This window comes from Ambystoma mexicanum, chromosome 5q, assembly GCF_040938575.1.
Source record: "Ambystoma mexicanum isolate Mex_15411 chromosome 5q, UKY_AmexF1_1, whole genome shotgun sequence".
In the NCBI taxonomy this organism is placed as follows: Eukaryota; Metazoa; Chordata; class Amphibia; order Caudata; family Ambystomatidae; genus Ambystoma; species Ambystoma mexicanum.
This window is the reverse complement of record NC_090933.1, coordinates 982,249,694-982,277,445: the sequence shown is the minus strand read 5'-3', so window position 1 is coordinate 982,277,445 and position 27,752 is coordinate 982,249,694. Positions and strand designations below refer to the sequence as shown.

The 27,752-nt window shown below is 45.4% G+C and overlaps 1 protein-coding gene across 1 annotated transcript in view; it reads right to left on the bottom strand.

Annotated features, from left to right (window-relative positions):
- The window catches only part of EMC2 (ER membrane protein complex subunit 2), a 376,010-nt gene that overhangs the window by 171,465 nt on the left and 176,793 nt on the right, over positions 1–27,752 (bottom strand). The window contains exon 8 of the mRNA XM_069621506.1: positions 27,669–27,750. Coding sequence (XP_069477607.1) covers positions 27,669–27,750 — 82 coding nt within the window. The remainder of the gene's footprint in view (positions 1–27,668; positions 27,751–27,752) is intronic.

Sequence of the window (27,752 nt, the reverse complement as noted above, 5' to 3'; positions counted from 1 at the left end):
TGCTCAAAATCCTGGATAAGGCGGCCTATCTTCAGATTCAAGCCTGTCTCTAGTTCAATAACCTACTGGGCACCCACCAATCAGGCTTCAGACCGAGACACAGGACAGAGACAGCCCTCATCGATCTGAAGAATCAACTAGACGACCGTAAAGACAAAGGAGAAGTCTCCATTCTTCTCCCGTCAGACCTATCCGCCGCTTTCGACCTAGTCGACCACAATGTCCTTAAAACAGCCACCCATTTCTCCATGGAAGCCACCATCTGGATAAACTCATTCTTGGACAACAGATCCATGAGAGTCTTCTCACCCTCCGCCGCAGCAGACCTGGTACCTATCACATGCGGAGTGCCACAGGGCTCTTGTGTCTCCCCCAACCTATGACATTCTTGACAATCTGGGTGTCTCATACACCAACTATGCCGGTCCGACACCTAGATTCTCATTCCGATCCTAGGTGACTACGACAAAGACGTAACCATGATCAACAAATCTACGTAATCATACAAACTTGGATGGCCACCCATGGTTTATGTGTAAACGATGAAAAGACGGAGCTCCTAATCGTTGGCTCCCCGAATAGGCAAACCAAACTCTCTCCCCAATATAATTCCGTCCTCATCGACAGTAATAAGATCAAAGTTTCCAAGGAAGTTAAGGCTCTAGGCTTCTGCCTGGACTCTGCTCTCAACCTTAACAAGCAAATCAATGCCACAGCCTCTGCCACCAACTATATGTGCAAACTGATTTACACTTGTAAACCATCCTTGTCCACAGACAGCTGTACTACAATTGCCAGGGCCTTAATCCTATCCAAAGTAGACTACACTTCTTTTGCATCTTGTACTCATGGTGGCCCCGATTCATGCTGTTCCCATCTTCATCTTGTATCCTGGCTTGCAACATTATGTGTTACTACTGACTTCTGCAATTGTATTCACTCTCCCCTCTTGCTTCTCCACTCTTGACTGCTAACTCTCTGTTCTCTCCTCCTTTCCCTATGTCCTCCCCTTACTTTCTTCTATGCACTTACTCTATCAGAATTGTCCCTGGACCTAGTATGATAGCAACCTCGTCTGTAACATCCTCCCTCCCCTTACTGGTTTTTTCCTCCCCACCCCCCCTGCAGCACTATCTGAAATGTCGTCAGGCCTAATATGATAGTCGCTTGTTTTGTTCCTCCCCTACCTTTCTGCACCCCTCTCCCTCACCTCTTGTTTTTTTTCCGGCTCTACCAGAAATGTCGTCAGGCGTAGTACGGTAGTCGCCTGTCTGTTTCCATTTCCTTCCCACTCTCCCCCTCCCTTCCTTATATATGTCTTAGCCCTTGCACTATCTGAAATGTCGTCAGGCCGAGTACGATAGTTAATTTCACATCCTTACTGTTCATGGCTTGTAAGAATGTCATTGTTTTTTCCCTTGTTCCCTCCCTTGCCTTGAAGCGCTTTGAAACACATTGTGTATAGGTGCTATATAAATAAACTATCATATCATACTGTAATGCCCTATATATAGGAACTAGTAAACACAACAACAAACTCCAGATAATCCAAAACAATGCTCTAGGCATACCCAAAACACAGCATATATCTCAAGTGAGACGCGCCACTAATTGGCTCTCCATAAACGACAGAATCAAGCTCAAGTCACTCAACCTCACTCAGATTTACAATAACGCACATCAGCGCATCAGAACGACCTATCAGAAAAGCGCAATCCAATAGCCTAAGAATACCCAACTTTAAACCTAAAAATACAGGAGGCGCCAGCTTTCCAGTCCTGGCTGCGCAACTATGGAATTCCATCCCGATTCATTAAGAGCTGTGTCGCCCTTCCACTGTTTCAAGATGAATGTTAAGAAGTGGCTGCACTCCCTAGACACGTGATCCCCCAGGATTGCATCCCTGGACCTCTTCCTGCAGATTTCTTACCGAAGTAAGAAATCTGATCTTCAGTTCATATGTACATTTTTATCACAAAATTGTATCTGTATTCAATTTCCATGCCTGCCTCAAATTGTACCTACATATATTTGTATTTAAGGTCTATGCCATACGTAACTATGTAACCTTTACTGCGCCCAGATCCCTACGGGCCCGGTGCGCATAATAAATAAACAATACAATAATACAATCCTTTCTCAACATCTCAGCCCTCAAATCCGTGTTACCACCATGCATCCGGTAACCCATTTTATTACTTGGGTCCCAAACCAGTCCCACACCTTACCCGTATCTTGCTGAAGCCCCATTTCCTGAGCCACAGTGTTGGTTTTTACAAAAGAAGCCCGTTTCCCACCCAGGTTGCCCACAGCCCTTCAACTGGGTTATTATACCCTTGTCCCCTTTGACCCAAAAAGTCCACCCTTGTAATACAAGACTTGTTTTCAATATTTCTTATTGTCAAGCTCTGTGGTTGTTTATTGTTGTCACCATCTACTTTAGTCTGATTAGCTGTCAAGCTATATGAGCCATTCAGGCCCAGAAGATCAAGACCCGTTTGGGTGGACATACATATAGAAGGTAAATCATTCCCCACATTCACACATTGAAGTACATTTCCTTTCTCATTTTTCTCTGTACATTTTTGCATTTCAGCGGATTGTACAATTACCTGTCGAGATAGAACCTCCCCCCTTCCTGGTTCCCCTTGTCTGAAGGGTTGTTTGGGTCCAGCGTCTGACTTGGGTTCCATATACTGTTACCCACAGGTCCTTCCAGCAGTGTGGAAGCAGACTATCCCCTCTAGTGGTCGTCGTCCCCCCTACTGCTCCTCCCCAAAGGCACGAAGGGGGACTGTTTTCTAAAAAAAAAAAAAAAAAATGCATACGAGTGTTTTTCTTTTTAGCCCCTTTTAAATTTGTTGATTTCTTCATCACCAAGCCCGCTCCATTTACTTTCCCCTCTCCTCTTTTTACTTGACATATCGGGTTCTAAATTTTGATTCAACCCCAATCTCTGCGCGTATCCAATACACCACATTCAGGGATTACAGCTTCACAAGGTTCTCCATTTGATTCCTTCTCCTCCTCAGAATCTGTTATAAGAATAATAGGAGGGGGGATTACACTTTATTTGGTGCCACACACGATTCATAAAAATATTCCAGATGGCTCGTTGATACAGGGTGGTGGGCCATAGAGAGTACCTCCACTTTAGCATTGATGTTTGCCAGTACACTAAAGTGCACCCTTACCTGATCCCATATATTGTCAGAGCGTAACAAACAAAATCAAAACCATATTTAGTGCAGACGTTGATGAGGTCAAACGATCGCGCTCATCCCCCTCTCTCAGAGTATGGTGGATGTTACTTGTCCCATCAGAACTAACGTTTCTTTGCGCACTAGTTACATGGTCCTCCCTCTCCATTTATTTAGTAAGATCGGTCGGTGAACCTTAAACGGAGGGAGCAAAAGTATGGTTAATTATTGTTTTCCCATACCCTCTTCCTACTTCACATACATTGAATCTGCATGCTCAATTAAACGGAGGTCATGAAGCTCATTTATATCAGTCCTATCGAGTCTTGCCATTGCTTTAACACCTACCAGTCTGTTTACAATGTTTGTATTTGCAACTTTGAAGAAGTCAGTGATTATCTTCCCCGCAATAGGGTGCAAGGCCGGATGTGGGGATGAATTGCAGCCTTGAAACCCTATCGGGGTCTTCCCTGTATTTCTTCATTGTTTAGGATGAGTTCCCATGCGTAGGGGCTCCTCATTATTCTGTGCCACCTTAGTCAGTGAACCCTGTGTGCAGATGCATTTGTCCCCTAAATTGTGCATCAGCTCCGCAACCATATTCCGTTCCCCACAGGGGCGATTCATAACTTCTGCCCCAAATACGCCCTCCTCCGAATTAGGCCTTTTTTCCAAAGCAGCCCTTCCCTATTTATGAAGCGTCAGATTTTCAGAAGTCCCTCCCAATTGGCTTTGCAATCCAGTGCGGGAAGCCATGGGTTCCAACTAAAGGTAAGCCCACATGACGTATAGGCTTATAGCCCGGGGGTATTATCGAGAGATTTATCTGAGGAAAGTAAAAAGAAAAATTAACGAAAGTTGTTCTGAGGCAATAGTGATGCAGGCGGCTCCAAGGATGAACAGTCCCAGTCACCGGGTGTGCAAATTGCACAGTTGATCTCCTCTCGATCACTTCTTAGTCTCTCAATACCCCTTTTCTCTTGTACAGTATGATACAATACCAAAGCTCATAGGGCAAAGCCTTGCAGTCGCCTCAGTATTTTCTTGTCCACGGTATCTCCTTCACTCCCTCACTCCACAAGAGGGGGCTTGTAAACAAGTTACAGTGGCCAATAAATCATCAGTTAAAACGTTAACAGTTATCACAAAACTGCAGAAATGTACAAGAAGAAAGTCACTGTACCATAGTATCTGATTAACAGATCAAAGGATCGTCACCCACTGCTCCTGCTGACCCCCACGGATCACTTTGCGCACCACGTGTCCGTTGTGCGGGTCTCTGGGGTTTTAAAGTCCTTGCAGTCAGCAAAAACAGGCTTAGGCCACCCCTACAGCCAGAAGAGACAGTACAAATCCTGTACCACAGACCACTTCTCGCACCAACTGATCTACCTTAACAATACGTTTTGTTACAGCGCTGCTAGCCGGGCACCAGCATATCCCACAAACAGCTTGTCGTCTTTTCTGCCATCCCTCGTCTGAGAAACCTAGTAGCTGAAAGCCTGCACTGGGTTCAGTTGATGGAATTGCTCCTCTGCCTTGGAAGGATGAGGCTGGAGAATATTGTATGTATTTAATCATTGGCTCGCATAGGTGTGGCATTCCAGTCTCACATTCCCATTTATACAATCCCACCCCATAATTTTGGGCAATGAATAGACAGTATGGTATTCAGAAATTGAAATTTATTCAAAAGAATAATGCATCTTCAACTAACTTGATCGCCAGGTTTATACCAAGGAGATCAATACAAAGCTACGTATAGCAAATCCAAAAATTAATTAATTTTAAAAGAAATGTGCTCGCATTTATTAATCTTACTAATAGTAGGCATTAGGGCATTCACTCTCCATTTGAAATATCTTGTATTGTACATTGCTTTTTCATGCGTCTAAATAACACCAAATGCTTCATAGATGGCAATTCAACATAAGGTAAGTGTGTTTAAAACATGTGTTTAAAACATTTGATTTTCTCCAGTATCAGGCCAGGTATGGTATTGAGGAAAGTTATTTAAACTATTTATTTAAAATACATTATACACTCACGTGGTCTTCCCTGTTTAAATCTGCGATGCTGTTTTCAAGCTACTTGTGCGTGCAACTTTTTAATCTGTGTATGCCTTCACAACTGTAATGCCTGTGTGTGGTTTTCAGCCTGCATGCATTTTTGAACTAAAGATATACTGTTCCCTTGTAAAATGTACAATGTTACAACTCTGCGCCCTGATGCCTGCAGGCTTACGGCACATTAAAAACACAAATAAAATTTTAAAAACTCCACTGGCCTTCCACATTAAACACAGTCTGCCTGTGCATTGAAAGATGAGGGAATGCAGGGGTTTGCACTTCGCACAATTCTTCTTAAATAGAATTGATTCCCTCGGCATGCATTTGTTGAACAAACCCTTATCTATGGCTTCTCCTGGCTGCAACCGTCAGCTCTCCAGGTGTTTTGGAATGGCAGGGGGTCAAAATTAAGATTGGATAAGCAGGAGCTAAATGCAGCTGCTGGATATCCAGCATTAGCCAGTGACTAAGATCTACCAAAGGGGAACAAGGAGCTACTACACAGCGTTCTGCAAATCTAACTTCCAATTAAGATGCAAAGATCTCATTTTGTCCATCATTTATGACACTTACTGCTTTAAAATGTTAAGGATGGGTCCTAACGTTTATTTATAGATTGTCCCAAATGTGCAGAGTAGTTGAATTCACATATGGGTGTTTGTTTGGCACCAGTAGGCGTGGGAAGCCAAAAGTAGTTCCTCGTAGCTATTAGTGTCAAGTTAACCATGCTCATCTGGGCTAGAAGCGGGAGCATAACAGCTCCCAGCTCCCCTCAATTTCGAACCTTGTAATGGTATTTTGCAACCATTTAATTATCCATGAGGACTCTGGACTTGCTAGTCACTAATTATTTTTTATAGTAATTAACCTCACAAGGGCAATTCCCCTTTATAGTGGCACCAAAACACATTCAATTTTAAATTTAGTTTCCCAATTCAAAGTTCATTGTCCTTTAAAGGAGCAACTAACTTTGTGTCCCATACGACTGGGTGAACACAGGGCATGGAATTATTAGCACCTTTGTTCCTATTTTCAAATTGCAGTCCCCACAGATCCCTTTTATTTAACTTCCCAGATGTGTCCCTGGTCACTCTATATGGAAGGTGTGGGGTTCATTGTGGCTTGATTTACTTATGGAGATGGGACTTATGAATTTTGGCTAGTTAGATCGAGAGTCAGTCAGCCTGGAATCGTTTCTTCATTAAATCCTCTCTTCAGGTGGCTAGTTGGAAATCGATCTCCCGAAGACTGCTCTTCTCTAAATGGACTGGCGTCCTTCTCTCCTTCAAGTTCAGTTGTTCCCTCTTCCTCATGATAATCCTCCCATATTACATAATCCCCTTCTGTCCTATGTGCATGCAATTATATATCATTATGATTCCACCTCTGCCTTGTGACAGAGGTGTGGCTTTCCAGTGCCAAAAGTGGGACTATAACATTTTTTAAAAAGACTATTTGGTCTCTATTTTCTTATTAAAACATGCAAAATTAACAAAACTAATATTTTCAGATTCTGCACTCCGAGGTGCAGATTTAGACACTTAAAAGATTGCGCTGTGGCAAATTGTGTCTGTCACGCGTTTGTGTCGACCGAAGCTTCCATCGCGACACAGCAAACAATCTAGTGATAAAACATTTGATGTAAAGAATCCTTCTTGTTAATAGGAATCAGGCTTTCTAGTGTAAAGTTCCTACAGGTGACGGGTGGTGCAATGCCTACCTTCCCTTTAACTTTTTTAATAGAGTTTCTTTCTTTTTGACAGGCCTGGACTTTGACAAATAATGACAAGGACTTAAAAAAAACCTGGGTCAGCTCCATTAATGGCATCTGGCATTAGATTTATTGATATAATCTTTAGACCACCTCAAAAAGGCCCAAATTCGATCTGTATGTTTCAAGCCTGATAATGTAAATCTTTGAAGGTTTCATTTCTCCCCCGTCCAATATGCATCACAGAGCAGAAATTAACCTTTAAATTATGTTTCGGTTTTACCCTACATTTCAGATCATTTTGGTTAAATAACACCCATGCAATCTACTCACTTGAAATTATATATAGTGATGTTTTACATAATGCTACAATAGGCTTATATTTCTTTATATCCTTTTGCACTCAGACACATACATTTCGCTGCTGGATGCAACAGGAATAACATTTGCGAAGGTGATCCAGCAGCACCTAGTAGCATGGGTTGAGGAAACAAGACAACTAAGTCACCTTCAGGCGGGCTTCGAAGCAGGAAAAAGCACCGTCGACCAATGATATAAATTCCATCTAATTATCCAAAAACATTTTAGGATTACCAAAACCAGCATTTATGGGGTCTTCGTGGACCTGAAGTCTGCTTTCGACAGTGTTCCCAGAGAGACACTCTGGGCAATCCTGAGGAGCAAAAACATCCCAGAAGAACTACTTCGCCTGATCAAACTAGTGTATGAAAACAACAGGGCAGTTGTTAGGTGGGGATTGGGGGGGCGAAGTGACTGATTACTTCTATGTGGCCAGAGGGGTGCACCAAGGATGCATTCTTGCACCTATCTTATTTTGTCTATTAACTCAATAATAGAGAGGCTCCAGCAGGAGAATGCAGATCCCCTAGGATGGGGAGTGAACACATCCCGGTTCTCTTTTTTGCTGATGATGCAGTCCTCCTGTCCACTTCCCCGGTGTGCCTGCTGCGTGCTCTATCCACTTTTGAATCTGAGTGCGTAAAACTGGGTCTGGAAATCAACGACTCAAAAACCAAGGCTATGGTCTTCTCATTGAAGGTGGCCAGGCCAAAAATCTTGACCCTGCGGGCATACTGCACCATCTTGGAACAGGTGGATTGCTAGGATTTTTTGGGGACCCGGTTTTCAGGGGGGGGGGGGGGAGGAGACACTGGGAAAACCAAGTGACCAAGACCCACATTGTGTTAGAGAAAACCAGTGGGGCGGTCAAAGCCTATTACGCCGGACAGGACAGAGGGTGTGGTGGGGGGGTTTCTCTAGGGCAGGGCCTGGGCATTTATCAGGCGCAAGCCAAGGTGTCAGCCATCTATGGGGCTGAGGCATGGGGGCACACGGATGTATCAGCCATGAGAACATCAGAAAATTGATTTCTAAAGGCAATCCTGCTCCCACAGAGCACCACAACTAGACCCTCTCGCATGGAGTGCAATCTTCCCCAATTGATGAGGAAATATGCATCAGACCAGTTTTTATTGGGTCAATTGGGGCCTAGAGGCATATCGCCTGACACTCTAGTACGTTCTATCCCTGAGGGGTTGGCAGAAGAATGCCTGGTTAGCGCATGTAAAAGTCTTTCTGCCTACTGACTAAACCTCCGGCAGATGGAGCTTAATTCAAAAATCATAGTGAAGAAAGCCTTTGGTAGGTACAAAGAGCTAAGATGAGGGTGCAGACGCTTGCCGTGGCCACAGGCCCGGCCTACCTAGCCATCAAAGACCCCCATTGTTTTGACAATTATCTGAATATCATCAAACCAGCCTTTGCAAGGGCATTGTACATGAGGCTGGCCTAGGTATCTCTGCCCTTGCGAGATACCACTAAACTGGGCTGAATCACCCAACATTGGGTCCTTCCTCTCGTATCTCTATCGGTACCTGTGGTGTTCCCCAGGGGTCTAACCTCTCTTCCTGGCTGTTCAACCAATACCTGTCACTTCTTGCCCACCGCATTGCCGCGCTCTGCCCCAACGTCCAGTGCTATGCAGATGACACTCAGCTCATTTACAGGCTACCCTCAGCCACCTCTTCTCCCTCTCTCATCTCGGACTGTCTGCTGCCATCCAGGAGTGGTGTGCCGCCAATGATCTCTGCCTTAATGCCAGTTAGAACGAGATTCTCCTCATTGGCTCACCCACCCCATCCTTTCCTGTCACTCTCTGGTCGGCCTCCCTTGGTCCTCTTCCTGCTCCCACCTGTGAGGCAAAAAACCTTGGGGTCATCTTGGACTCCACACTCTCCTTCTCTCCTCACATCTGATGTCTCTAAGAAGTTACACTAACAGCTGCACCTCATCTGAGGTATTCTCCCTTTCCTCTCCTTCCCCTTCCAGAGCTCTGGTTCTCTCTAGGCTGGACTATTGCAACAGTCTCTTTCTAAATCTACCTGTTTCTACTCTCCACCCTTTGCAACTCATCCAGAACAGGACTGCGAGACTGGTCCTTGGCCTAAAGCGCAGGGATCGCATCTCTCCAGGACTAAAATCTCTGCACTGGCTCCCAGTGGCAGCGAGGATTAAGTACAAAACCCTCTGCATTGTCCACAAGGCCTTCTGGGGATTGGGGCCTCAATACCTTCAAATCTCTCTTCCTAAATATCTCCCTTCGCGAGCTCCTCACTCATCCGCCTCCAACTCCATCAGGGTCAGTCGCCTTTCCAAGTAATGAGTTGGTGGTTCAACTGGGGCCTCCCTCTGGAGCAGCCTCCCTTAAACTTGACAACCATCTCCGGTTCCGGAAGCACCTCAAAACCTTCCTCGTTGCTTCTGTTGTTTCTCCTCCTATGCCCTGCTGACCTGGCTGTAACCGGAACTGCACTGGTTACCTGGACACCCCCTGATCTCGGGCCCAGGTCCCTTCCCCCGCCAGTCACACAAACCTGCACTGCCTGCCTGGCAACCCCTGCACTTGGGGACCGTTTCTTTATCCCTACAGTCCCGCCACCAGCACTTGACACCCGATGTCTGCACTTACCTTTGCACTTGCCACCTGCTGGCAGTTACTTTTACTTATTGTTATTATTCTAATTCCATGTACTGCACTGTCCCTTCCCCCATCCCATGCACTTGTACGATCTGAATGACACCTGGCCGAGTAGGATCGTTGTCTGTCCTCCCTTTGTTCCCCCTTCCTTGCCTTGTCGCGCCTTGAAACACTATATATAGGCGCGTTATAAATGCCATATCATATCGTAGTGCACCTGAATATGCAGGCTTGCAAAAAATGTATCCGAATATGTCTGGTCCATGTTGCAAAGTCCCCTCACCCAGACGGGAGAAGGCAGTTGATAAGTATACCGTATTAAGAGAACTGTGTAGAACAGGTTGTGGATTTCCTGAATACTATGTCCATCGAAAGATGTTCAGTATTGTGGGATGTATTTACCCATGCATCCGAGCCCTACCTCAAAACTGTGCAGTACTGACATGAAAACATCATGATGGCCAGAGCTTCCCAGAAAATGCACAGGGAAATGCAGGAAGAATAGGCTGCCACCCATTTTTGCCGATGTTATGGGCACAGAAGGAAACTGCCTAAAACCACCATTGGACTACCCACACAGTAGTCTGAAACCATTGGGAATGGCAATGCTGATTGCCAAATGCAACCTAGAATTGTGGGGAATTCATTTTCTTAAATCCCAAAAATGGGTGCAGTACCAGTGCTCACCACTATCCAAAAGCCGGCAGTTTAAAACCACCCTGTGTTTCTCTGAAGGCAAGCCAAAGTGCCTATTTCAAACATTGCAATATGTGCAAAATATTTACTGAACACCAGCAGACATTTGGCAGAATGGAGTGTTGTGTGCCTACAAAATCTGGGAAATGAAGAGCCCAAAACAATGCTTATAACAAAACTGCTATGGAGTCAGCAGTTTAAGTTGCACTGGATTTAAAGACACTAAAATCGAAAATGTTTAAATTGACTGAGTGACCTACTTTTGAGTATCACATAGGTTGCAATTGTTTAAATGTCATAGTTTTAAACTTAGAATCAGCCTTCTAGCTGCATATGTGAAAATGTTTAGTTTTATTTGAATGCAGGAACTGGGGAACAAAAAGTGACATTTTATCTGAAACCTGGCTTAAGGAACTGAATTCTGCCTGGCAACTACCCCCATCAGAAGGGAAACTTGAGTCACAGCTGTGTTCCCAGGCCAACCTTCCTTTTGCTGCCCACACTAAGGATATGCCATCTATCTGATAATTGAATTATCTGTGCTCTGCAAGAGAGTGAACAAAGCCCTCTTCACTCAGGCAAAGGTTTTTATTACCGCAGTCGTAAATTGTAGCTTCCTCTTGGCAGGAGCTGGGAGGAGCACTGCCTGTGAGAGCAAGCTGGCTTGGCAGAAACTGGAAAGACTGGTTTCTATACCATGTGACCTGGGAAACCACACCCCTTTGGAGCCAGAACATAACTTTAAAAAGATGAATAACTCATAGAGCGGACATGTGAAAATGTTATAAAGGACACCATAATTCTTGTGATTTTTCTGCCCACATTTTAAGAGGTTTTTCGACCCGGTGGCATGTTCAGGGGGGTGTCAGCGGAAAAGTGGATATTACTCTAAATGTATGCATGTTAAAAATCTGAAACTTCTTCAGTTAATGTCCATACTCCCTGCACACATATATGTAAAGTTGGGTCAATGTCAGAAATTGAAAAATCAGTTAAAAAGTGAAATATGTGCCATTTCTGAATGCAAGCTCCCAGGAAGAGCAGAGTTTGAACAGGGGATACCTCCTGTAATGCATGATGGGTGCATATGATTTTAAAACAATATGTACCTCTGCAAATATGTATTTGTTTCAAATCTAGATTTGTGTGTAAGTTGACAGGAGGAGTGGACTTTCTGCAGGCTGTAAAATGACATCACGCTGACTCACAGTTCATTCCCCAATCAAATGATAAATGGAAGTTTGACCAATTAGAAGCTAAGAGAGAGGTAGGGTCAGTGATGCTAGAACACACCCACATTCTAAACACATAAAAGCAGACAGACAGGACAGATAGGGACCTTCAAAATCCATCTGCCGCTGGAAGCTCTGCCGGAAAAATCCATACTTTACCTCCATCAAACTTCCAGAGAGCCAAACTAGAGACTTCAATCTATCCAGAACTAAGAGACCAGACCAGAGAGAAAGCAGTGCTGTGCCCAGAGAGAGACCCGAGCCCAGTCCAAAACCCTGACCAGATCCATGGCGAGGCCCATTTCACTCAAGAATATAGTGTGAGTACCTAGAAAACTGTGCAGAACCAATCTCTTAGTTTAAATTCATCTAATTCAATCTATTTAACCTAAGTAGAACTGCCTCCTAGCTGTCAACTGTCATTTCTAGTTGCAAGCTGCACTTGTCATTTTGAGCTTTTGAAATTTGCAAACCCAAAAACGACCTTTATTACATCGCTCATATCTCCGCGACCGTTTGGGCTAGAGACTTGCAGTAACTTTCCTCTGATAGCTTTGAATCGCACCAAGAACCGTATTCCTACCCCTTATAGTGTTACCGCAATCGCGGAACACGCATTCGTGAATTTTACCGCGATTTGCAAATTTCTTCACATGTAAAAACTGCTGCTGCTTGCCTTCCATTTGCCAGAAATTCGTTTAACCTGTTAACTATCCCTGCCTCATTGCTAGTGTGAGCCTGGACTAATATTAACTAGATACCACTCACCCTGAACCTCTGAAAGGGAATTAAAAAGCATTTCCAGCATATTTCTCATCCATTGCTAGCACATATCAAAGCATTTGGGCCTGTGTTTTCAAAACTCCTATCTGTGTTTTCAAACTTCTGTAGTCTAAGCTTGCTGGGGTGAACTGAATCACATTTTATTGCATTTCTGAGAACTGTGTATTTTCCTTCCATTTCCTTGCCTTGCATCAAGGGGGGGAGGGGATTGCCAGAGAAAAGTGATTACATTGTTTTGTTGAAATCATATTGAGTATCTCTATACTGCATTTCATTCATTCAACCTTGCATCCATTTGAACTCTATAAAGCATTTTGTACCACCTTCTTCTTTTGTTCCTATTTACCAGTGTGCTACCTTATCCATTCTATGTCAACTCATTAGTGATTATAAGAAGTGTGCTAGTGCCAGATTCTCCATTGTTGATCTTTATCATATCAGATTAAGTGTGCTATTCAATTATTAATTTATTATAAAGTGTGATCTATATATATTTTAAATTATCAAATAAACCTTTTAAACTTGCAAAACAGAACTACTTCTTGGCTCAGTGGGGTCAGGGGGATTCCAAGAGAGGGGTGTTATATAGGGGTAGTCATCCAGAACGCATGAACTGGACCTAAAGATATATCCATAAGGGTTTTCATTCAGTATTCTAGACTAGGCGTTGACTTAGCTGTAGTGCTGAATTGAATCCTCTTACAAATTGGGGGCTCGAGCCGAGACGTTGGGTTAGATTTACCACTTGTGCAGCTTAATACAGTGTGCTAACTGACGGGATACATACATCCGGTCGGATCACCACGCTGCATTACGCTGTGAAGCATTCCTCAAAAGGGACACTCCAAGAAAAGTTCTGTTCTGCAAAAATAAAATACAAACTTCTGTAAGTCAGGACAGAGACCAATCTCTAGAATGACGACCTTGGTAGATATGAAAATAGCCAGAGAGCACTTCTTACATAAATTATTTGTGAGAGGTGAATGGACCGAACAGGGCCAGGATGTGTGGTTGCAGGCCATCACACAACAGGTCACTGAAACAGGGTCAGATATATATAGAGATCAGGGTCCCTTACATGTGGCCCTGAGTGAACTATATATGGCTCCTAAAGCCAAAGAGGAACACAATAAGATTGCCAGGATAGCAGCATACCTGTACCTATACGTTGGAGACATGCAGGATAGATGTGCGGAAAGCCAAAATCTGGCAAATAGGCAACAGATGGCATTACAGAAGGCCCAATCTGATCTGGACTCTTCTGAGCAGAGGCTGCAGAGGAGCCAGGAGTCAGAAAATGACAGCAGACGGTACATCACTAAAATAAAGGAGGATATGGATATAATGCAACAGGAAAAGGCTGACCAGGATACCAGATTTCTGGCCCTGCAGAAGGAGCACCAAGACAGTTTGGACTCCTTACTGCAGAGCCAGAAAAAGCTGGAGCAACAATTAGACTTTAACAGGGCATGCACGGAGCAGGTAGCCACCCTGCAAAGTCATCTAGATAGAGTGAAGGTAGAGAGCAACAAGCTGATCTTGAAAGACCTGGATACCCAGGCAGAGTTTGATGAGGAGCGCCAAAAAGCTGGTGCCATTCAACGGCAAAGGGACGACCTGGCGGCACAAATGCAGGCTCTTAGTCAGGAAAGAGACGCCTTAGGCCAGGAAGTCTGCCATTTAAAAAGAAAAATGGAAGAAAATCACCTGGCCCACCAGGGACTGGGTGATCTCCAAAAAGAACACCAGAACTTGTTAGAGCACACCAGGAGGGTGGAGGATGCTCTAGCAAGAAAGGAGCAGGCCAATAGGGACACAGCTCAGGAGGTAACCCTCCTGCAGCAAAGACTGGCCCAGTTCTCCAGGACCAACCAGGAAGCACAGAGGGAAAACGAGGCCCTCTGTGAACACAATGATAGGCTCCAACAACAGGTAGCGATGCAGGAGAGACTGATAGAGTCCAGTAAGGCCTTAACTGAAGAACTGAAGGCACAAATGCAGGCTCTTGCATTGCAACAGGGAGCAGGGGCGGATAGAGATGAGGTTCGCTGGGAAAGGGAAACTCCGGAGCATAACCTCAGGAGCCCTAGTACCAGAGGCCCTCATACCTCTCAGTCCCTGGACTCTGCCACCCCCATGTTCCCTGGCGCACATGAGCACAGGGCCACAGGGATGGCAGATTACTATCCAGCTAAGAGTATGGGGCTCATAGGCCAGAACCACTCAGGAATGGAGGGGTGGGCATCCGGGTATGGGCACCCAAGTACAGTACAGTTCAATGGGGAACCCCAGGAGAGTAGGCCCATTAAGGGCATCCTGAAAACCTCTGCCCAGTTAGGTCAGTGGAGGGGGTACCCATCAAATCCTGGCAGCAAGGAGGAATCTGAAGACCCCTCTGAACTGCGCAGGACGCAGGAGACCAGGTCCCCACATTCTGCCAGCCATTCCCAGGCTCGCAGAATCCGGGAAAACCTGGAAGAACAGACGGGAACCTCTGGGAGCAGTGCCTCTGAGTCCGAGGAAGAATGGACAAGGGTTACCCGAACCAAAAAGGCCAATAAGGCAAAAAGGGCCTTGCTTAAGGACCCTTTAAAGCAGATTAAGGCGATCAGGAGCGTCATCACGCCTTACCATAAGAACGCTAAGTATTCTGTTTGGGAGCACTTAGAGTTGTTTGAGCAAATGATGGAGACTTTCCATATGAAGGACAGCCAAAGCTGTATTCAATATGTAAAGTGGACCTTCTCCCCGGAATACTCCAGTTTCTTTGTGGGGCTGGAGGACCAAAATCATTTAAGATGGTCCACATATAAGGCGGCCATCCTGAAACATTTTTCTGTTCACAGAAATCCTCAAGAGGCTCGTAAGGCAGCCTACAATTTGCAATGTGGGGAGGATCAGGCCCCACAAGAATTTGTGCAGGAGTTAAAGCGTGCTTTTGCACAGACCACAAGAAGGGTGCGCACGGATAGCAGGGAATTTATAAATACGTTTTTCCATGCCTTGCCCAAATATATCATGACCCAGCTCGTGAGGGATTTTCACGAGAAAAGATCTTTAGACTGGGTCATTGAACAGGCTACCCGGATCTATGAGGTGCAGAAACCGATAGATAGCAAAAGTAATGCCCAGAAAAACCCCAAAGCCAACACCACCCCTGCTGCTGCCAAGGTGGCAGAGGTAAAGGTCACCCCCGTTTTAGATTTGGAGATGGGGGGGCCTAAAAACCTACCTGCACCTAATACTGCTAGGCCCAGAAGGTCCTCGGGCCAGTCACAGACAGGGAGCCAAGGAGGCAGCCCCACAAATGGGGTCCCTCGCTCTCCTGATTATGTAAGTCCCAGTTACAAGGGAAATCGACCCATCCTGGGTTATGTGTGGACTCCTCCAGCCCAAGGGGGGGGGATCCAGCCAAGCACCTAACCCAGGGAACTTCCCTCCAAACTTCCCACAGGAGGGCAGAAATTTACCAAACCCTGGGCAGAACTTTTTCCCCAGATATCCACCCGACTTTCAGCCCCAAAACCATCCATCCTTCTTTCCCCAATTCCCTGAGCCCAGACCACTGAATCCGGGAGAGGGGAGGCCAAGGGTGGAGGGGTACCCAAATCTTCCCAACCCGGGGTATTACCAGAGGAGGGACAGCTACCCTTCCCGGGATCAGCCCAGGGGAGAAAACAGGGCCCCGTATCAGCCTGAGCGGGTTTCCCAGTTAGAGCGCCAGGTTCAAAACATGGCGCGGGATCTGGGTCACATACTGAGGGCTCAGCAGAACCCTCAGACGGGCGTGCCGGCGCAGAACGCACCCAACTCTGGACCTGGTGCTCCAGAACAATGACGGGGGCAGCACCCCGATAACACACCGGTTCCCAGGGAGGAGGCACAAAGGGAAGGGGGGTGTAAAGCCTTGGAGGAAGCTTCCTTCCTCACTTGTAAACAGCCCCTGGAAACCCAGGAACCGGAAACGAAATCTCTTGCCCCTGAAAGTCTGCCCCCTAAGGAGCAGAGGGGGGGTGGGAGAAACAAAAGACCCAAACAGACTCAGTTTGAGGAGGAGGTACAGGTCTTCCAATTTGAGGGAGAGGGATCCTCAGAGGATCCTGGGAAAAGGATCTTCTCCTTCAGAGAGGGGGGAACTCCTCCCAAAGAAAAATGGGTCCCTAGGGATGCAAATCCAGACTGGGGAGATGTGGAGACTGAGCTACCGCCGCCCACCATCTCATCCCAGAACCAACAGCAAGAAAATCCCCTGGTTCAAACCCATCCTGGTGACTGCCTCCAAAAAGGGGGGGGCGGCCCGGAACCGGAGCCAGGGGAACCCACAATGGCTCTGATCTCCAGTTGCCAACTTTTTCTTTCAGATTCCCAAGGCTCTCCACAGAATTCTGCCCAAAATTCTTCTCTCGCGATGTCCAAAACCAGAAAGTTAGCCCACCAGTTGTCCAAAAATGTACATTATCTGTGCCCCCTTGAGGAGAAGGAGGGAAGATATTATGCCCCGGTACAAGTACAGGGGCAGGGTACAATCTCGGCACTGGTGGACACTGGATCTCAAGCTACCCTTCTGTCCAGAAGGGCCTTTGATGAACTGAATGCAGGAAGGGGAGAGAATTACCAAATTCCTCTCACCTCTCTTCCGGGACAACTCCAGAACTTTGACGGGAAGGAAATTCCCGTTGAGGGGACTGCAGATTTGGACATTAAAATTGGGCGACATAAGTTGAAACACCCGGTCATAGTTGTGACCCCAGAGGGCACCCCTTGTTTACTAGGGAATGACCTCCTGAGAAGGTTGTCACCTCTAATAGATTGTGTAAACAAGGTCCTCTGGACCCAGACTAGCCGACCAATAAAATTAAAACAGAGTGTCAACCATGTTAGTTTAAACGGCACATGCCACATGGTTGAACAAAAATCTGACCAAGTAGAATTTCACTTCCAGAACAACCAAATTCCAGACGTGACAGTCATAGCAGTAGGACAACAGACTGGTGATGGGGGGTCCTCTCTATTTCTGAAAATCAACCTTCCTTCCAGTTTAAGGTGGTATTCCACGCTGGAAGGAAACACTCTGAAATTCTATACCAATCCACAACCTGAAACTCCCACTCCTATAGTCCAGAAAGATGTGAAATCAGCTCAGAGCCTGGCTGATATTCAGCAAATTGGAGAGCAGTTGTTCATCCCTGTTCAGTTAAATGATGGGAAGGACTCTGTTCTCGCTCGAGTGTGTGTGAACAACGGTAAGAGCTTCATCAGCGAAGCCATGTTCCGCCAACTCCCAAAAGATCCAGCCATTCCCACCTTCAAACTGATAGACAAATGGGAAATGGACCTGGAAGCACCCAATTCAAAACATCTCCTGCCAAGCAGGTGTATGCTCAAAATCTCCATTGGCAACAAGAGCATAGTCCACAATTGTTGGGTCGTGCGAGACGTCCCTGCCGCCTTTTACTTAGGCAGTGACATTCTCAATCGCTTTGCCATTAGTTTGGACCTAATAAACCTCAAAGCTTGGTCCCGATTAGCGGATAATCCCATGGGCTTTGATGATCCAGAAAAAGCATTTAGGTCAGCTCAATTGCTACCTTATGCAGTTGAAATTCAGGTTAAAGAGGAAGTCACCATCCCAGAAAGGACCCGACAATCCTCCCTGGAAGTGAAAGTTAAAAGGGGACAAGAGTTGAAAAACCCTGATGCTTACATACATCTAAACGCTTCTCTCCAACAGCAAGGGTTGGGGGTAAACCCAACTCCATTAGTCAACATAGAACATGACACCATTCTAATAGAGGTGGATATCAGCGACTTAAAGAGTATTACTCTAGCCGCAGGCACCATTATTGGAATGGCGGTTGATGACCGACATTTTTCCATCGACTTATTAAATGAACTGTTAGGACCAATCCCCACGGACCCTGGCATGACTCCTGTGTTTGTGAAGCAATATCGCTTGCCTCTCGCATCTATGGAGTCCCTTACTGAAATAATTAAGAACCTTGAGTCCCGGGGAATCATCCGTCCAGTCCACAGCACCTTCAATAATCCGGTGCTGGGAATATTGAAGCCAAACGGCCAGTGGAGACTCTGCGCCGACCTTAGGGAGCTCAACAAACGGGTCCATACTTCCCGATGGCCTCTGCCCTACATTGACCAAGGGCTGGCCCAGATCCAGGGGTCACAGGTATTCACTGCAATAGACCTGACCAATGGATACTGGACCGTGCCTGTCAGTAGGGAGGACCAATACAAACTGGCTTTTACCTTTGGGGGCCAGCAGTACACATGGACCCGGACTCCCTTCGGATACCTCAACTCCGGTAATGAATTCAACATTTTTCTACACAAGGCCATGCCTGACTTGGGTGCAAGGGGTAACCTGGCTTATGTAGATGATGTCCTCATCAAAAGTTCATCTGTGGAGGAACACATAGCGGAGATCCGTTATGTTCTGACACAGTTGAGGGCTGCCGGAGCAAAACTTTACTTTCAGAAAGCACAGTGGTGTAGAACCCGTGTTAATTTCTTGGGGCATGAGATTACTCCTCAGGGTCTCTGTCCCCAGGAAAAGAAAGTGGAAGCACTTCAGAAACTGAAAGACCCCACAACTCTGCGGGAACTAAGGAGCCTCCTTGGTCTGACTAATTACAGCAGAAAGTTCATTGAGGGCTACGCAGAGATCACCAGACCCCTGATTCATCTCCTGAAGGGGGGGGTCAAGTGGGAATGGGATCCAGAACAAGCCGAGGCAGTAAGACAACTCAAAAGAAGCCTCTCACAAGCGCCCTGCCTAGCTTACCCTGTCAGAAACAAGGAGTTCTTCCTGGAGACAGGGTTCTCTAATACGTGCTTGACGGCAGTATTATACCAAAAGCATGACAAGGTCAATAAAGTAATCTCCTATGCGAGCAAAACTTTATCCTCTGTGGAGGAAAAATTCAACGATTGTGAGAAGGCACTCCTGGCAACGGTGTGGGCATTGAAGAATTACCGCCCGTTTATCCAGGGGGAACACATCATAGTGGAGACTCCACACCAGCCTCTGCAATATCTCCAAAGTGACAGAATCCGGGCCGGAAATGTGAGTAATTCCCGAATTACTTCCTGGATTCTGTCAATGCAAGGCTTTCCTGTGGAGGTCCGATATGGCCAAAACAAGAAGAGTCCCCTCGCGCAAGGTCTGGCTGACTTGCATGATTATGCCAGAGAAAACTGTCTCGAGGACGAAAGTCTAAAAATAAAGGACAACATGGAGGCATACCTTAATTCCCCCCACAAAGTCTTTGAAGAGGGCAAGTGTGAGGGAATGCCCACTGTCTATGTGGATGGATGCTCTTACCATGTTGACAACAACGGGGAGAAAGAACTGGTGGCCGGCGTAGGGAATGCATGGGTGAATGAGTCCCCAGAACCCTCCGCTGGATACAAAATTGGTCCCCGAAGAAGTCAGGTGGCAGAATTGATGGCTGTGCATCAGGCCATCCTCACTGCTGTCCAGCATCAACTCCACGAACTGGTCATAATCACAGATTCGGATTATGTACGGAACGGGTTCGTGGAGCACCTGGTTAATTGGAAAACCAGAGGCATGTTATGTGCTAACAACAAACCCTTGAAACATGGGAAGTTGATCCAAAACATTGATGATCTGGTCACCTCGAATGGGATGACCATCTATTGGAAAAAGATCAAGGGTCATTCCAAAGTAGAGGGACCAGACAAAACTGGAAATGACTTAGCTGATCAGTTGGCCAAGACCGGGGCCATCCAAGGGGATCTAATTGAGATTGAGTCCCTGTTGGGGGAAATCCAGGTCACTGCTATCACTAGGTCCCAGACAAATGCTCACAACGACCTTTCAATTGCACAATGGAGTAAGGAGACCCCTGATGCTGATTTGATTACTGCTCAGAAGGGGGATCCAATTATTGGTAAATTTTACCAGCACCTTGAGGACCCTGAGAACTTTCCCCTGACGGATACCGATTACATTGGGAAAGAGGACCTAAGAGTGTTGATGAAATGTCCAAAAATGTTCCGAATCCAAGACGGTTTGTTGGTAAGGAAATCCAAAGCTGGCCACGACCAGTGGGTGGTTCCTACCTCATTCCGAAGCCTGATGTTAAGTCACGCTCATGATGCGGCCACCGCCGGTCATAGGGGGTTTCACACAACATTGGAAATCTTAAGAGAGGTTGCATACTGGCCACACATGGGGCAGGACCTCAACCAATATTTGAAGGGGTGTCTTGTGTGTGCACAATTTCAGCCATCATCCCTCACGCACCGGGCGCCTTTACAAAAGAGGGGAATGACACTGCCATGGTCAGATTTACAAATCGACTTTGTAGGCCCTGTGATTCGCTCGGCTAGGGGGAATAAGTACATGTTGACTGTGACATGCTTGTTTACCAAGTGGGTGGAATGTCTCCCAGCCCCAAACTGCAAGGCAGAAACTGCAGCTGCCTTGATGATTAACCACATCTTTTCCCGTTTTGGTCTACCTCAAAGGATTGAGTCAGACAGAGGTAGCCACTTCACCAGTGAAGTAATGACAAAGATGTGGGAGATACTGGGGGTCAAAAGGAAGTTGCATATTGCTTACAGGCCAGCTTCTTCTGGGGCAGTAGAGAGATATAACCGGACAATTGTGAGCATATTAAAGAAGTTTGTGGCAGATTCTGGGCCAAGTTGGGATATCCGATTACCTCTGGTCCTAATGGCTATCAGATCTACCCCTTCATCTGCAACCAAAATGTCACCATTTGAGTTGATGACTGGGCGCAAGATGGTGCTTCCTCAGCATTTGCTCTATAGGACCCAAGAGCAGACACTGATAAATGCCTCCACTACTCATGAGTATGTAGAGAATTTAAGGAAACACCTCCAACATGCTTTTGCTTATGCTCAGCGGAATCTAGAAAGATCAGCTGATAGCATGAAGACCCATTATGACCTGAAAACTTCCAGGAAGGAATATCAGGTGGGAGACCGGGTCTATCTATACAACTTCCAAAGGAACCAGGCCAAGCAGCGCAAATTTTTGCCTACATGGAAGGGACCCTTTGAGATCATCGACAAGATCTCCCCTGTGGCCTACAAAATCCACATCCCCAAAGGCGGTTCGGCAGAGGGGGAAGACAAGTGGGTCCACATAAACCAGTTGAAATGTTGCCATCCCAGGCACACTCTGCAACAACTGGAGGAATCCTCTGGAATCCTAGCGGGTACTGTCTCAGACTAATCCAGTTCCAATCATAAAACATACCACATCTAGTCTCTAAAATATTGTGATTTGCATGAAACTGTCTCTTAGTTATACTGTTTTTTTTTCAAAATAAGAATGTAATGTTTCGTGATGATGAAATGCATATGCTGCCCCACTATCTCAACGGTGGTGGAAAAACGTATTGCCGCTCTTCCTTTGTCGTCCTAGGAGAAAGAAAACCTTGAGACGGGCCAAGGAGGACGATCCGGAGACCGGGAGCTGAGACGCAACGGGCTCGGGGTACCGCCCAATATTCCCATCAGGACCGGCGAGGAGAACCGATCGATCCGACCGGATGGAGGAAAAGATGCTGAACTGTGCCATCTATTGGAAGAAGATGAGGAAACATCCCAGATCTTGCGAGTCCCATCAGTGAAACCGAATGGCCATCGCAAGAGGGGGGCTTGTGGGATGTATTTACCCATGCATCCGAGCCCTACCTCAAAACTGTGCAGTACTGACATGAAAACATCATGATGGCCAGAGCTTCCCAGAAAATGCACAGGGAAATGCAGGAAGAATAGGCTGCCACCCATTTTTGCCGATGTTATGGGCACAGAAGGAAACTGCCTAAAACCACCATTGGACTACCCACACAGTAGTCTGAAACCATTGGGAATGGCAATGCTGATTGCCAAATGCAACCTAGAATTGTGGGGAATTCATTTTCTTAAATCCCAAAAATGGGTGCAGTACCAGTGCTCACCACTATCCAAAAGCCGGCAGTTTAAAACCACCCTGTGTTTCTCTGAAGGCAAGCCAAAGTGCCTATTTCAAACATTGCAATATGTGCAAAATATTTACTGAACACCAGCAGACATTTGGCAGAATGGAGTGTTGTGTGCCTACAAAATCTGGGAAATGAAGAGCCCAAAACAATGCTTATAACAAAACTGCTATGGAGTCAGCAGTTTAAGTTGCACTGGATTTAAAGACACTAAAATCGAAAATGTTTAAATTGACTGAGTGACCTACTTTTGAGTATCACATAGGTTGCAATTGTTTAAATGTCATAGTTTTAAACTTAGAATCAGCCTTCTAGCTGCATATGTGAAAATGTTTAGTTTTATTTGAATGCAGGAACTGGGGAACAAAAAGTGACATTTTATCTGAAACCTGGCTTAAGGAACTGAATTCTGCCTGGCAACTACCCCCATCAGAAGGGAAACTTGAGTCACAGCTGTGTTCCCAGGCCAACCTTCCTTTTGCTGCCCACACTAAGGATATGCCATCTATCTGATAATTGAATTATCTGTGCTCTGCAAGAGAGTGAACAAAGCCCTCTTCACTCAGGCAAAGGTTTTTATTACCGCAGTCGTAAATTGTAGCTTCCTCTTGGCAGGAGCTGGGAGGAGCACTGCCTGTGAGAGCAAGCTGGCTTGGCAGAAACTGGAAAGACTGGTTTCTATACCATGTGACCTGGGAAACCACACCCCTTTGGAGCCAGAACATAACTTTAAAAAGATGAATAACTCATAGAGCGGACATGTGAAAATTTTATAAAGGACACCATAATTCTTGTGATTTTTCTGCCCACATTTTAAGAGGTTTTTCGACCCGGTGGCATGTTCAGGGGGGTGTCAGCGGAAAAGTGGATATTACTCTAAATGTATGCATGTTAAAAATCTGAAACTTCTTCAGTTAATGTCCATACTCCCTGCACACATATATGTAAAGTTGGGTCAATGTCAGAAATTGAAAAATCAGTTAAAAAGTGAAATATGTGCCATTTCTGAATGCAAGCTCCCAGGAAGAGCAGAGTTTGAACAGGGGATACCTCCTGTAATGCATGATGGGTGCATATGATTTTAAAACAATATGTACCTCTGCAAATATGTATTTGTTTCAAATCTAGATTTGTGTGTAAGTTGACAGGAGGAGTGGACTTTCTGCAGGCTGTAAAATGACATCACGCTGACTCACAGTTCATTCCCCAATCAAATGATAAATGGAAGTTTGACCAATTAGAAGCTGAGAGAGAGGTAGGGTCAGTGATGCTAGAACACACCCACATTCTAAACACATAAAAGCAGACAGACAGGACAGATAGGGACCTTCAAAATCCATCTGCCGCTGGAAGCTCTGCCGGAAAAATCCATACTTTACCTCCATCAAACTTCCAGAGAGCCAAACTAGAGACTTCAATCTATCCAGAACTAAGAGACCAGACCAGAGAGAAAGCAGTGCTGTGCCCAGAGAGAGACCCGAGCCCAGTCCAAAACCCTGACCAGATCCATGGCGAGGCCCATTTCACTCAAGAATATAGTGTGAGTACCTAGAAAACTGTGCAGAACCAATCTCTTAGTTTAAATTCATCTAATTCAATCTATTTAACCTAAGTAGAACTGCCTCCTAGCTGTCAACTGTCATTTCTAGTTGCAAGCTGCACTTGTCATTTTGAGCTTTTGAAATTTGCAAACCCAAAAACGACCTTTATTACATCGCTCATATCTCCGCGACCGTTTGGGCTAGAGACTTGCAGTAACTTTCCTCTGATAGCTTAGAATCGTAGCTTTGAATCGCACCAAGAACCGTATTCCTACCCCTTATAGTTTTACCGCAATCGCGGAACACGCATTCGTGAATTTTACCGCGATTTGCAAATTTCTTCACATGTAAAAACTGCTGCTGCTTGCCTTCCATTTGCCAGAAATTCGTTTAACCTGTTAACTATCCCTGCCTCATTGCTAGTGTGAGCCTGGACTAATATTAACTAGATACCACTCACCCTGAACCTCTGAAAGGGAATTAAAAAGCATTTCCAGCATATTTCTCATCCATTGCTAGCACATATCAAAGCATTTGGGCCTGTGTTTTCAAAACTCCTATCTGTGTTTTCAAACTTCTGTAGTCTAAGCTTGCTGGGGTGAACTGAATCACATTTTATTGCATTTCTGAGAACTGTGTATTTTCCTTCCATTTCCTTGCATCAAGGGGGGGAGGGGATTGCCAGAGAAAAGTGATTACATTGTTTTGTTGAAATCATATTGAGTATCTCTATACTGCATTTCATTCATTCAACCTTGCATCCATTTGAACTCTATAAAGCATTTTGTACCACCTTCTTCTTTTGTTCCTATTTACCAGTGTGCTACCTTATCCATTCCATGTCAACTCATTAGTGATTATAAGAAGTGTGCTAGTGCCAGATTCTCCATTGTTGATCTTTATCATATCAGATTAAGTGTGCTATTCAATTATTAATTTATTATAAAGTGTGATCTATATATATTTTAAATTATCAAATAAACCTTTTAAACTTGCAAAACAGAACTACTTCTTGGCTCAGTGGGGTCAGGGGGATTCCAAGAGAGGGGTGTTATATAGGGGTAGTCATCCAGAACGCATGAACTGGACCTAAAGATATATCCATAAGGGTTTTCATTCAGTATTCTAGACTAGGCGTTGACTTAGCTGTAGTGCTGAATTGAATCCTCTTACAGTATGCCCCTTTAATAAAAGGCCATGTAATGAGGGCGTATAGAAAGCCATGTAAACCAGGGAAGGGAGGTTACTGTATTGTGGTCCGGAAAGACCCGAGGATTGGATGTTTTGGTGTCTTGTTCTATAGATATATGTATGCTGCTTTACTTACTGCCATTAAAGAAGCTTACCAACCTTCTGCGAGATTGGATTATTTGCTGAATCGTTAATTATTTTCATGACAGCTGGTAAATGCATCGCCACCTAATTGGTAAAGCAACCCACATACTGGGTGATTTTGCAAAAGTGCACATGGGGTTAAATTGAACAAGGAGCTACACGGCCTACAACAAAAAACCTGATGTCCAAAGGCGTACAGTTTTTTTTATTTAATAGCGGGTCAAATGAAGCAGGAGCCAGCAGGAGAGGCTGTGTATTATGCTATTAATAAGCATTTAGGGGATTGATGATGGTGGTGGACACAAAAGTCTTAAACCTCACCTCTGACAAGAGTTACTTGACTTTTACCAGGCGAGACTGAATATCAATACAAATGTAATTTATTTGCTTCTAGGAGCCCTGGGAATACCCAGTTTTTTTCTGTGTGCGTACTCTCAGGCAAGTGGCAGGTTAGCAAATTGCAGATGGGTTACATGCTGTCCACATTTATTTTTAATTTGATTTCTTACAGCAGAAATGCCAACTTGGGCAACTGAAAGAATCATACAAAATTGCAGGTCTGTAGTTATTGTCCCGCCAAACCCCATTACCTCACAGCCATTTCACAGTGTTTGGATTCAGGACATTTTACCGCAGTTAATTGGGGAATGGGGGTTGAGGGGAAAATAAGGGGTATGGACAGTAGAGGACAAGAGGAGGTGGTAGGTCAGGTGGTCTGGATAGTCATAAAACCAGTGCAGTAAAATGTATTGTGTGACGAATTCAGGAAGATAGTCATCTCTATCTAGGCTGTTGGGACTAGAGAGGTGAACTTGCTATGATTAACATCCCCTAGGGGACAGGGTAAGCGGGATCCCTCTGGAGGGAACTTGCTTTTCCCCTAATACTAACACCTTAGCAAAGTATGTAGGGACTAGGCTTTACAATGAGCACATACACCCTTTTGTAATGGCAGACTTGGCTTCTGACCTGTGTAATCCCCTGTCAAGTTTCAGAGAAACGAGTGCACCAACACCTCCACCCCACCCCAGGAGGTCCTCAACAGACACTGGCAGGGTTTAACAGTTTCACAGGCGGGAGGAAAGGGAGAACACCAGTGTTGCCAGCAAAGCCTCGATGCGCACAAGGACAAGACGCAGCTGTAGCAACCCGGTGAGCCTGCAAGACCAAGGATCTGCAGGCCGACTCAAGAGTCCAGTTCAGAAGTTACGTGACAGGAGAAAGAACGGACCGATCCAAGGTCCCTCCCGAGAAGTACCAAACATGAGCAGGTAAGTGGTGGCTCAGCTGGAGAGGGAGGCAGGCAAAAGCAAGAGAAAGAAGGAAAGGAACCCAGAGTGGGGATGCAAGAAGAAAACCTCTGAGTGAGGAGAAACTGGAAGGAACCCAGAGAAAGTAGTAAGAAGAATCCTGGAGGGCAGAGAAAACAGAAAGACCCCAAAGAGGGGAATGAGAAGATCCCCAGAGTGGAGAGTGAAAAGACTGCAGAGTGGCAAGTGAGAAAGGGAAACATCCCAGAATGGGCAGAGAGAAAGAGAAGAAACCCCAGAATCGGAAGTGGAAAGGAGAGGAGCCACAGAATGGGGAAGAGAGAGAAACCCTGGATAGAAAAATAAATCCAAAAAAGGGCAAAATGACAAATAAAGAGGCCTGGACTCGAGACCTCTGGACAACTGCTCAACCCATCAAGAATTGGCAACTATTTAGAACTTTAGTTACGGGCATAAGGGGTTACTGAATCCAACAGGGATGAAGGTCAAAAGCAAACCGCCACCTCATCCAGCCCACAGTACACCTCAGTCTTGTTTTTCGTTACTATTATTGTGTTTTGTTGAAAGCTAGGCAAAGTGGTAGGTTAGACAAGGATTCCGAAAAGAGGACCTATGTAGTAATTTGTTATCCTTACAAGCACCCTGGTTGTTTCCTTTTATAGAGTGCTTGACTAAATAAACAAACCCTTAAAACAATGTCAGGTAGTCAAGAGTCCTGGTTCTGACCTGCCACAACTGGCTGGCAAGTGGTCATAGATTTGCTCTATAAAGATGTAATTATTAACAAACTACATTACCAAAATAGAATGACAATAGAATTTAAAAGAAACAACTTACTTCCGCAAACTGTTGACTGTAAAGATGGTTGTGTGGATTAGTCATCATAAGCTCCTCCAAACAAAAGGCAGCTTTAGCATAGCT